This window comes from Thunnus albacares, chromosome 18 (assembly GCF_914725855.1).
Source record: "Thunnus albacares chromosome 18, fThuAlb1.1, whole genome shotgun sequence".
NCBI lineage: Eukaryota > Metazoa > Chordata > Actinopteri > Scombriformes > Scombridae > Thunnus > Thunnus albacares.
The window spans coordinates 9205936-9218289 of NC_058123.1; the positions used below are offsets into that span (position 1 = coordinate 9205936).

At 39.6% G+C, this 12354-nt stretch overlaps 1 protein-coding gene across 10 annotated transcripts in view; it reads right to left on the reverse strand.

Annotated features, from left to right (window-relative positions):
• The window catches only part of LOC122968108 (disabled homolog 2-interacting protein-like), a 149602-nt gene extending 138472 nt beyond the window's left edge, over window positions 1-11130 (reverse strand). For 5 of the 10 annotated variants that reach the window (XM_044333059.1, XM_044333058.1, XM_044333063.1 and 2 more), the window contains exons 1-2: window positions 10980-11085; window positions 6291-6415 (exon numbers count right to left, since the gene is read on the reverse strand). In XM_044333059.1, coding sequence (XP_044188994.1) covers window positions 6291-6415; window positions 10980-11016 — 162 coding nt within the window. In that variant the 5' untranslated portion in view covers window positions 11017-11085. The other 5 variants (XM_044333069.1, XM_044333064.1, XM_044333061.1 and 2 more) reach the window with 4 other exon arrangements.
• Between the last annotated feature and the right edge of the window lie 1224 nt (window positions 11131-12354).

Sequence of the window (12354 nt, forward strand, 5' to 3'; positions counted from 1 at the left end):
GGATGACCATGGTGAGAAAGTGGTGAGTCAAAAGAGAAAAGGAGGGAAAAGGGCCTGCTGTCCTCCAAGAGGAGTGACAATGGCTTATCAAACATCCTCACACCTCTCAACTCAATGCAGCACTTTGTCTCCTTTTCTCTGTCCCTCTCTTTCTGTGTCCGTCTGTTTATCTCCCCGTCTCTCTCTCTCTTTCTCTCTCCAATCCTCTCTGCAGGTCACCTCTTTACTCGCCTCCGGAGACTCGAGTTTAAGAACAGCTCTCACTGACACCGTCTGTGACGTAAAGACAATTTCTTGTGATCTGAGCCGTAATGACTAAGCAATATGAGCTGTAATTTGAGTCTCACTACTCACTGCAACAATTTGTAGTGTCTGGGATTTATGGAACAGTACTGTAAGGGACAGGGTTTTGGGCAGGGAGTGGAGTATAATTTGTGGCTTTGTTATAATAATTAATCATTTAATAACCCATTAATTCACACACTTGCAGTATTCAATTATTCATTTGTCATACTCAGTGAATTAGTGGTAATTTATTGGACGGGTGGGTATAACCTACACTTAGATGTCTAAAATATTAATGGAGAGAAGGAAGAATATTTAAAAAAAAAAAAAAAAAAAAAAAAAAGGTACAGTCACTAATTAAAAGTAATCATTTTAGTAAATGTGTACTTATGTTGCTCATCACTGGTCTTAATCTGAAATAAATCATTCCAGTCTGCCAGTTCTAAGTTAAAGCAGCCTGTATTTTAGCATATTTCACTGCACTTTGTTAACTGATGTTAGGCTTGTGACAGTAAGGCCGACTATGATCCCGTGAATGAAAAGTACACTGAATGAATCTGGAATTACAGACATGCAGTATGACGCATGGTTATCATCCACTGCTAAAGAACTTATTTGCAGGAGCTCTTGAGTGAGGTAGAAGCTGCTCAGGGAACGACCATTTTACTGCACATTCACTGGGTGACCATGTGGTGCCACTGTATGTATAAGAAGTGTTTCCGTCTTAGTGCAGGAAACAGTCTCTGGATAATGGGTAAACATGTTTAAAATACAGCATTCTGATAAGATAAGAAACTCTCTAATTGTCATTGAAAGGGTTAACTGAGGAAAAACACTACAAATGGTAAACAGTGACGTATCTCTTACGTCTCTTTTAATTCAGTTAAGATAACTGCTTTTACCATGCGTGTAAGCACTGATTCTAATTACAACAGAAACGCAAACTGTACAGCCTGCTTGAATGAAGACTTTATTGAAACACTGGTGCAGCCACTTTAAGTATCCTCATATTCAGCAGGAACTTTTGACTGTTGACTCTAGCGTAAACAAAACTAGGTCAAAACCTAGTATATATGACTGGACTGTGTATGAAACACTTGGGGGGGGGCTTTTAATTTGAAACAACAGTTAGAGGAAGTGGCGACACGTGGCAACCGAGCCCCCCAGGAAACGCACCAGGCTTTGACTGAAACCAATTCGACATAGTTCGACTCCTGAGTACAAACTTCCGAGGACGGGAGGATGCAGTACTATCATTCTGCAATTATAACAGCAGCGTACTATCTGACAGCAACAGCTCAGCTTCAACACAACTACCTGACTGTACTGTGACAAAATCATCTCAAAGCTCAACAAACAGCTCACAAAAAATAACCTCATTGACAGAGATGCAGTTATTCAGTCTATAATGTAGCTATAATAAAAATCCAAACTGTTCTGTAGCTTAATAAAATAAGATGGAATTTAATATAGACTGATCTGTTCATTTTAATACAGTTATATTTATTGAAATGCGATGATATCTGTACATATAGAGCCCCAGAGGCAGAGCTTCACTTTACATTCAAACTAATGTGGCAGCTACAATTGTTAGATTTCATCTGTTAGACCAACATTTTTCTTCCAAAAGGAATTATATCATATATCAAAATGACATTAGAGCCAGCAGTATATTACCAAAGAGTCGCACAGATCGGTTCATCAGATCATGTTCTCCCCGGGATGACGACCGACGTTGACCAGCTGGTCTGACCCGGGCCAGCAGCTCCTCACATCTCCAAAATCGTCGGACCAATTTTGCAAATAGGCATTATTTGGATAAATTGATAACATATTGGGAATCTAAATGAAATATTAAAACCTAATAAAGTGACATATTAACAGTCCTACAGCGAAAATTACGACAGCTTTTAGCCTGGCTTAAAATCTCAACCATCACTGCTGGTTGGTGTGAAATGCATTCTGGGTTACTTAGTTGTCCAAAGCTCTGGCCACATTCAGCCGACCAATGGTGTAACTTCATCACTCAGTCACTCAGTCAGACACAGTTGCGTTTATAGGTCCGGCCCTGCTGTTGCTGTCCAGCCAAAAGACTAATTTGTGTCTAATCATTAGTACAGCTTTTAAAATACAGATGAGAGCGAGAAATAAATGAACCTTGATCACTACTTTTACACACAGTGGTCTTTGTGGGCCCGAGGAACGATCGAAGGATTCCCAACAAGCTGAAGGTGAAAATGAGAAAAGTCTAAACCCCTCCGGAATCACACTCTTCTTTCAGTTTTATTACCTTCATATTGAACCCCTCAAGAAATGTGACTCACTTGCTGAATGTTGAGATTGTTATCTCCTTGCGTGCAGTTTTGCATTCACTCCCTGTACTCCTCCCTTTTGTCTGTCTTTGTGTTTGCAGAAGCATCATTTGTCTTACGAATAGGGAAGTGTCACGTTGGCTGTACAAATGGCCGAGGGCCAAACCTCCTCCGGCAAACAGAGCCACAATCATTTATTAATTACACATACTATTGACAAATGACAATAAAAGCATCAGCTCTTTTTAGTGATACTGCTCCAATTCTGTTTTCTCATTGTCTCAGAGTACAAGATAACCATGAGTGTAAGGAGGAAAAATAGAAACCGGCATGGATGAAGAAAAAAATGGATGAAGTGGAGAGTAAAAGAAAACAAACAAAAAAAAAACAAACAAACAAAAACTCAAGTTATTAAAAGAGAATAATACAAAAAGGGATAACAAAAAAGCTGAAACAAGTTAGTTTCCCTGAGGCAAAAACTCCTTCACTGCCATCAATCAATCAAAACATTTGTACAGGCGTTCTGAAAGTCTTCTCTTTCTCTCCTTTTCAAACTTTATAGTTTTGTTGACTCTGGCTTTTGCTCACGGTGGCAATGAATGGAGGATCTCAATGTTTGTATGCTAATTATAAAGCTTGCAGTTGGCTGACTTAGTTTAGCATAAAGACTGGAAACAAACAGCTAGCCCGTCTCTGTCCAAATGTAACAGCATCTGCCAACCAGCACCTCTAGAGTGCACTATTTAACACATTATATCTTGTTTGTTCAACTTATACAAAAACCAAAGTGTATAATAACAAATCGCCATTTAACAGGGGTTATGTGCCGGACTATTTCTCGGTTGGGACCAGTAACTTCCTGGAAACTCCAATGGTTGCTGGGCAACTGGTCCTAACCGAGAAATAGGGATTAAACACACAAGCTTCATATATCAAAGCTAACGGGCGACTTCCAACTACTCTCAGTTTTTAATTTGTGGCTGAATCTGAATTATTTAAGTATATTTCACAATGGCACAATTGTTCTTAGACGTGTTGCATTATGTATTGTATGCTTGGAGATACATTGCATCACAAGGATAAAAGGAACAAATGGGTTTTCCTCAGAGGAAGATAGAGGCTTCTCCTGAATCGAATTCTATTACTGTACCTCTGACTATAGATGATGCCACAATTGCAAACACGGAGGATATACAGTGGTAACTATAGCGACTGAATGAGTCTGTGCAATATTTTTGTTGTCAACTTCGAATCAAATCAGTAATTTTCTTGAAATAACTGAAAACCTGATAATGCCATCACATGTCCGTCAGAAGTGCAGCTAAAAGTTTGACCTCGACAGTGTGATTGCCTTTTCACAACACTTAATGCTCTTCACTCATTCTTTCTACACCTTGTTTAGCTGTCTAAGCCATGTTACCGCACCATCATCTAGCAAGCCATTATAAGACAGCGTTGTTGTTTTGACCTACAGTTTGCTGACATCCCAGAAATGCAGCAGTGTTAGAGATGACCTTTCAGAGTGTGGGTCTCTAGATGGATGCCTTTACATTTAAAAGCTGTTGTTCTTTGTTGCTGTGAAACAAAAAGCACTGTAGTGGAAAGGCTACCACTGGGTCGATTCAAATAATTCCTCCCTGCGATTATTGCTCTATTTCAACAAAGCATAACTTGGTCATTGTGGACAAAGAAAAACCCAAACCACACTTTTCTCACATTGTTCCAGCAGGCAAATCCAGTAATAATGCACTGTATGTGTGCTCTGGGACTTTGAAACAGAACCCCATGTTTGGGTACTAGTCTACCCACATAATGGTTCTCAGATAGTGGCATCAGTTGAAGTTGATGCACCTTGGGACCTTGGGAGACCCTGGGAGACCTTTTTCCATACAAATTCACTCATATTCAAAAATCACATATTGAGCCAGTAGGTCCAATATACAGTAGGGATATAACGATTCATCTTTTTCTTTCCTGATACCAATTCCAATACCTCAACTCAGGGTATGTGCTGATTTCCAATCCAATATCTCTCCAATAGCTCTCTTTTTTTCCCCAAAATACAGTATAAAATATTTATACCCGATCGCATGGTACTGATTGTAATCTGATGTAAGGTAACATGAGACCAGGGATTGCTGTTTATAGTGATACTGTCAAACAAACTGCATTTACTGGGGATTGATTGCGTCTGACAAGCACTGATACTGATCCAGCATGTCCAATATACTGTATACAGGTGTAATACAAAGATATTTTGTGAAAGAATTTTTTTGTTGCTCATGAGTGATGGATTTGGCCATAAACCGACACTAATGTGCATGAGTTTTTGGCACCCACAGCAGACGGTGCTTTCGGCAGTGAGCAGCTCTCACTACAATAAATGGGCTCAGGTTAATGTAGGACAGAGGTGTGCCACTGTAGAAACTACACCAACTGACCAAACTCTATGCAGTAATAAAAACTACAAAAGGTATAAACTGTCTAAACTGTGCACTAACAGGAGAGTGAGGGAGATGTCAGTCATGATATTTTTCAGCAAAGATGAATAATTGGCCATGTTCAACAATAATTCTTAAACATTTACAAAATGCACATTTTTTCTCAATAAAATGTGTTTTTTTTTTAACAAACTGCGTGAGCTAGTAACCCCAAATAAAGTTGGTATTTGAACAAAAGATTAAATGAGCACAAGTAAACAGAACCTTCATCCAAAACTGACTTCCACTAACATCTGTCCTCCAGGCGAAATGGGTGAAAACACCAGTGTGCGACGTGGGGCTTTAAATATACGCTCACACGAAGCTGTAAAACAAGAACAGGATACTGCACATTGAGCAATGTAATTTAGATTAACCTGCTGACTCCTGACTTGTTCTTAACAGGACTTCTAATCTCACAGAAACTTGTATAATCCGGCGTGACATTAATCAAAACAATGGAGGCAAAGAGAGCCAGACTCAGCTTGCTCTGCATAATCTGGCTACTGGTCTCCGCTGTGGGATGAATTATTAACAAAGTGAGGCAATGGGAGGCCACAACACAGCAACAGTGGAAAGGAGAAAAGAGGGCAATATGAGGTGTAAGTGTTAATGAATGGTGTTGATGTTCAAGTATCAGACTTGTCCACATGGTGCACCTGCCTAGGCTGTGTAAATAAGCTATATTTCAAATGTGATTAAAACCATAGCCTTTCCACTGAGTCTAAATTAAATGTTTCACTGACAAATCGACACATTGCAGTCATCAACAACAGACTTCTTCTCTTCTTTCAGCTGTTTCCGTTAGGGGTCGCCACATCAATCCCTGTTTCCGTCTCTTCCTGTCCTCTGCGTCTTCCTCTGTCGCACCAACCATGTCCATGTCCATGTCTTCCCTCACCGTATCCATAAACCTCCTTGTTCTTTTCCTCTTGCCTGGCAGCTCTATCTTCATCATCCTTCTCCCAATATAACCAATATCTCCCCTCTGCACACGTCTCTTTTCTCCAAACCGTCCAACCTGACCTTTCCCTCTAATATACTCATCCCTAATCCTGTCCGTCCTCGTCGCTCCCAATAAAAATCTCGAAATGAACTGCACGACTGTAAGAATGTGTTAGAAAATGAAGTGGAGAAACAGACAGACAAGAAAGACAACGGTGACACAGAAGGACATGACAGACTACTAGAGATTGTACAGTCTGCTCCTCACCACCTCCTCTTCATTCAGAAGCAGCATCTGACAGTCAGCGACCACACAGTACTTTGGATTCCTCATGGTTCGCTCTTCATAGGAGTGTCCGCGTGACACCCAGTGTCGCGACGGACACCGCGCATCTAGAGAGGACACAGGAGAAGAAACACAGTGACAAACAAATATCAGTTTTGAAGGCAGAGAAAAAAAGGGAAGTAAAAAGTTTCTGGAAAAAATAAAATATTAGTTCGTACACTTGATAATGGAGTGGAATGGAGAGTCACAGTTTCAATAGTGGTGTCCTAAAAAACCCTTGAAATGAGGGATTAGTAGGCAGGAAATCAGCGGACAATTAGGATTCCTGTTTAATGCGCCTTTCATCCGTGTAAAAAGAGATTTGCTTTTCAACTTGTGCAAATAAATGTTTTTCTCAGTGAATGAAAAAAAACTCTTTTCTTAATTAGAAATAGCACTCGAGAGACAATGAATACCACATGCTCTCCACTTCTCTCCTTCTCTCTCTCTCTCCACCTTTTCACTTCAATCGTTCTGTGGATGTCAGGTGAAGAAAGGATAAATATGAAACAACTGAGACAGGCATAAATTGGATTCTCCTGCATCTCCGAATAATGAGGTGACATAAATCTCAGGAAAGCAATACATATGCTTTTTTCACATGCGATCCATCAACTCTCACACCTGGGGTTACTGTTACGGAGACACTGTGACTACATCAATCAACGTAGGACTTAATCTAAGAATTTCATTACAAATCTGTTTTGTGAAACAAACCCTTATCAGAGTCTCAGCTTTACACTCTGACACTGCATACAGTAAGAAAATATGTATCTGATGGCTAAACTCAAACAGCCAGCAGACACAGACACAGAGTGCAAAACTTTTTTGTCCACTGGCAGAATGGCGAGTGATGTTCAAATTTTACCAGCCGCTCAACAGATTACCATTGTTTCTTTTTTTGGCTGGTGAGTGAAGCAAATCTACCAGACACTTGCATATTTTTACCAGCATTTGGCTGGGGAGTGGTGCTAATTTGTTGCCCTGAAGAGAAACAATGAAAACGGCTTCTGGTAAGAATCAAAAGGTGTGTGTAGACATCCAAAAAAACTTTAAAACAGGTGCTGTACCAAAGAAACAATGTACAAAAGAAAGAAAGAAAGAAAAAAGAAGAACACACTGTGTGCAGACTTTCCTCTTTCTTCTGGTAGGAATCAAACATCCACTACAACGTTTCTATGAAGATCTAGATCACCTGTTGGTGCATCTCTTGCGAGTTGTGTGTGGTTCAGAAAGAGGCTTCTGAGTGGAGTATGTGGGTCAGAGTGTGCTGTTGTGCTGCTCTCGCTGCCATGAGGGTAACACCATGCAGAGGAGAAGAGATGCACTGCACGATGCTGCAATGTGTTTCATCATATGATATACAACATACTAAATGTGTATATAGCCATACTTGAACAGCCACTGAGAAGGCACTTACATAAGGTTGTTTTCAAAGTGTTTGTTCGTCCGGTAGCGACTTTGAAACTGGATGTTTTCATCTCCTTTCATGGAAATGTAATAGTAGGAAATAGAATATGGAACGTATCAAATATCAGCGTGGTTCCAGAGACTCTTCAGTCATGCAGAGTTACAGAGTGAATTTTCAGTTCACTGAGACATTTATTATTTAGACATTGAGACTGAGAGTTTTTTTGTCTTCCATTTTTTAAGTTATCTCACTGACAATACTGTGGAACTGCACTGGACATGAGTGTGTCTAATGCACATAAAGCACACATGAAGTTTAGCCTTGCCGTAAGCCTGTCAGTTTTGTCTCTTTGATCATTTTCTCTTAACAACTGCTTCGTATCTCAGGTAGCCTCCTCACCGTGCCATTAAAGACTAAGTCACATTCGCATTAATGCACATACACACATGCGGGGGGCAGAGGGACAGAGTACACCCTACTGCATACGGCATCTGTCTGATCAGCTTACAGTCACGCTGTGGACAGGGGCAGGTCAAGTACACAGAGTTTTCCATTTAGCACAGACTCTTTAGAGGCAGGTTTTTTAATCCTGGTGTTGATTAAATTATGCAATTCAGAATCAGTTCTACAAGCTTTAGACTTATAGGAGAGAGACAGTCAAGAGAGACAAGAGACAGAAATGAAAGAAGTCTTTGCTTGGTAGCTTCGTTTCCTTCGACGAGGCAAAAGGGGCGACACTCATAGCTCATTTCTCTGAGTCTTTTACCCTCGTATATGACAGCAAATATATTCAGCATATACTACAAAAGTAAGTGAGGACAAAAATCAAAGAAATCCCTGGTAAGAACAACTCAGGTTTACCAATGCACTAAATTTCTCTGTTTAAATGACCTTCTCAGCAGATCTTTGACAGAACTCATTGACTCCGGTTGACAGACAGACCCAAGGATGACTTGCTGATGTGATATAAATTATATGGATTTTTTTTCATGGCCTTGCTGCTGGTTTATTGATCAGGCTTATGACAGGTACACATTCTGTTGCCGATCGATATTTTGCAGGCACTGCTCTCTGAGGTCGTAGGCTAGGTGAATATACACAAATTGTGTTTTCCCCCCCCAGAGCAACATATTGTACTGTAGTCATTTTGCTAACTGTGAGACTTAATGAGGCAAGACTAACTCCATGATCAGAGCTACAGTAATTTGATTAAAGAATGAGTAGTATGTTCAACCCTCTGTTTGGCTACATAACATAATGAGGATGATGCTTATTTTGTTAAAACAATATTTGAGAACTGTGGTAATTATGAAAACAGATTAATTAGGCAGTTCATAGGCGTCCATTCATACTGTTGTCCATTTATGAAATATATTCACTGCACAATAAATGGCATTAGAACAAGCCAGTTACTTCCTAAGAAGTCTGACTTTATGATTTGCTTTATTCTTAGATCCCTCCACACATGTTTTAAGACATATAAAAATGCAATGCATTGAACAATAATTTGTGTCTGGTCTGGTTTTTCCACAAAAATTATTTCCTCATTTAAGTTCTTAAAAATGGCATGAGCTCATTTTTCCTCCATAAAATTCAGATTTAAGGTGAGTATTGAGAAACTTTCCTCCTTCGGCAGATGAATGTGAAAACACACATGGTGTATATATTGTTCTGAATAGTCAAACATCCAACTGAAGGAACAAGAAGAAAAACACATTTTTGAGTCAACTTTCAAACTAATTAAATGTTTTCTGGGGCTTTATGCAGCATCAGTGACATCTGTGACGGATGACAAATGAAAACTCAAATATCACAGATGCTCTAAAAAAGCATTTCATTGGTTTTGGGCTGACCCATTGTTGCTAACTTTGGAGCTAACCCCCTTCACTTTTCCAGCACTTGGGGAAACAACAGACTTGACTTTTTAGAGTTTATTAACTGTTACACTGGAGTCTGTACTGTACATTTACTGCCAGACTGACAATTTACTTCTAACCTTTTCCTCTGTTCCGCTCACATCCACCGTCACTTTCCTGCCGCTCACTCTTTCCCACTCGCTACGCAAACATACTATGCAATGCCGTATTCCTTGACGGAGTTACGCTTCCAATAGTTTCCCACGCAACGACACAGAGGTAGACTCACGTAACGCAACAACGCCCATGGATCCATGACAACGCCGCACAAAGACTCCCAAACGCTACTGATTTCCGAATGATATTTGGCGTTATTTTTGACATTAAAAACTATTTTTTGGCCTGGCGGGAGTTCTTGTTGTTATAATTTTAGGAGATACACTGATTTAGTAAACGTTCAGTACGTTCAGTAAACGCTTGGTAAACGTTAGGACCTAGTGGTCTCCATTAGGTTGGGCGAGTTCAAAGTTCTGAAAACAACGGGGGTGTTTTGAATACACCTGTTTTCACAGGTAATTTGTTGTCTGTCCCTCCCGCTGCAAGAAATGATGGATTAATCCTGGAAGGCTGTTGATGTAGCACTTTTCTCCTTATGAAAGTAATACGGCAATTATTCGACCAATGAGAATTTGATCGGACGAGAGCATATCGACCAACTAATCGACCAGTCGACCAGGAGACTACAGCCCTATTAGATACAACAACTACAACTGGAAATAAATAATCAGAAGTAATCAATTTAGGGCTGCAATTAACATTTATTTTCAGTTTCAATTAATCTGCAGATTATTTGCTTGATTAATTGATAAATTTTCTGTGAATAGTTTAAAAAATACAATTTACCTTTGCCTAGAGCTAGGGCTGGGCGATATGGACAAAATCAAATATCACAATATTTTTGACCAATACCTCTATATTGACATTGCGACAATATTGTAAGGATGATCTTGGTGCTTTCATAAAATATTTACACAATGAGATTTTTGATAAATAATTATCTGTAATGTGGATATCATGACTAAGTGGGTAATAATAATACAAATAGTCAGAACAGTCTGGTAAGTTCAGAAATCACATCACTGGTGTGGCTAACGTTAATAAACACCAATACATTGCCAAATGCAGTCTATGTAAATAACGGTTACTGCACTCACATCACAGAAAACAAAAGCAAAATTGGCTTGCCCAGACAACTAGCTTAATTTAGCAAATTAGCTGACTCCTTTCCCTAAGCCCTGCTGAGCATAAAATATAGAAACCCACATTAATATGACACTTATTTTAAGTCCATATACACTTTCTTACCTGCAAACAGAGCAATAGGATAAACGAATAATGTCATAGCAGCTCTTCATTCTCCTAACGGTGCTAAATTCAGACATGTTTTAAGACTGTATAAAAATATGGACGTAGTTACCGTGACGTCACCCGTTGGTTCCCGAAGAGCGGTTTTGAAGCTCAAAGTGAGCCGCTCCGGCCGTCGCCATCTTGGCAGTACGTGACGCTGCCTAACTCCCAGCCAATCAAAAATGGGTAAAGAGGCGGGCCGAATGGCTGAAACAAGCCACCTAACGGCTGGCGGACCTGTCACTCAAAGCAGCCCTATCCTTCATTATGCATAACTTTACGGCTACATAAAATTTAAACGGGTGAGTTTTAAAAAAAAATTCACCCCCGTACAGTTGTCATGAAAGGGGAAATTAGCTATAGAGACCAAAACCATTTTTTGTACCAGGCTGTAAACACGTTTATTTCTGCTGTAAAGTTGGGTATTTTAACATGAGGGTCTATGGGAATTGACTCGCTTTTGGAGCCAGCCTCAAGTGGCCATTCAAGGAACTGCAGTTTTTGGCACTTCCGCATTGGCTTCATTTTTCAGCCCCGGACGTTGCCGCTTGGTTTTAAGGTGTTCATTCACAGTGCCAGTTAGACATTTGCCAGTCGCTGCTGCCATCTACTGGCGATAAATGCGATCACACTAGAGCTGCATTAGATGAATGCTAATGAGCTTGTCTGTGACAATCAGGCTTATATTATAGTCAGAATATTTATTATAGTCAAAATATTTACTAATAATAATTAGTCTAAATATAACAAGGAGCTACAATAATATTACAATTGATATTAAACAGATCTACCCACACAAGTGTTTTCACTTATTATACCTGATTAGATCTCTTCTCAAGCCTGTATGGCGATGTAGAGTTTGTGATTGACACTTAAATCACTCTGTTAGGTTTTTTGCAAGCTCATTACCATTCTTAACATGAAATGAGTTTCATGTAATCAACCTTTTCACATATATTTGACTTGGCATAGCACATGTCAAATGTACAAAGGGATATATGTTATTAAGTACACCTGCAGCTGTACTTTTCATACTGTGACAAGTCAGAATGTCTGCCGTGATTGTGAATAAGATCGATATCCAGTTATCTTGAACCTGAAAAGGGTTCTAATCAAAAGTCTAACTAACTGGAAACAGCTGTGTGGGTTTGTAGGGCTTTTAAATATTGACACAATTGTCTTTGTTATAATGTCCAGAAAATAAAGCTGGATAAAGCACTGTTGGACATGATAGTGAAGGATGTCAAGCCATTTTCTGTAGTGGAAGATGAAGGCTTAAGGAACTTTGATGCAGGCAAAATAAAAAATAAAGTGGCCTGTGTGAGCCAGCTAC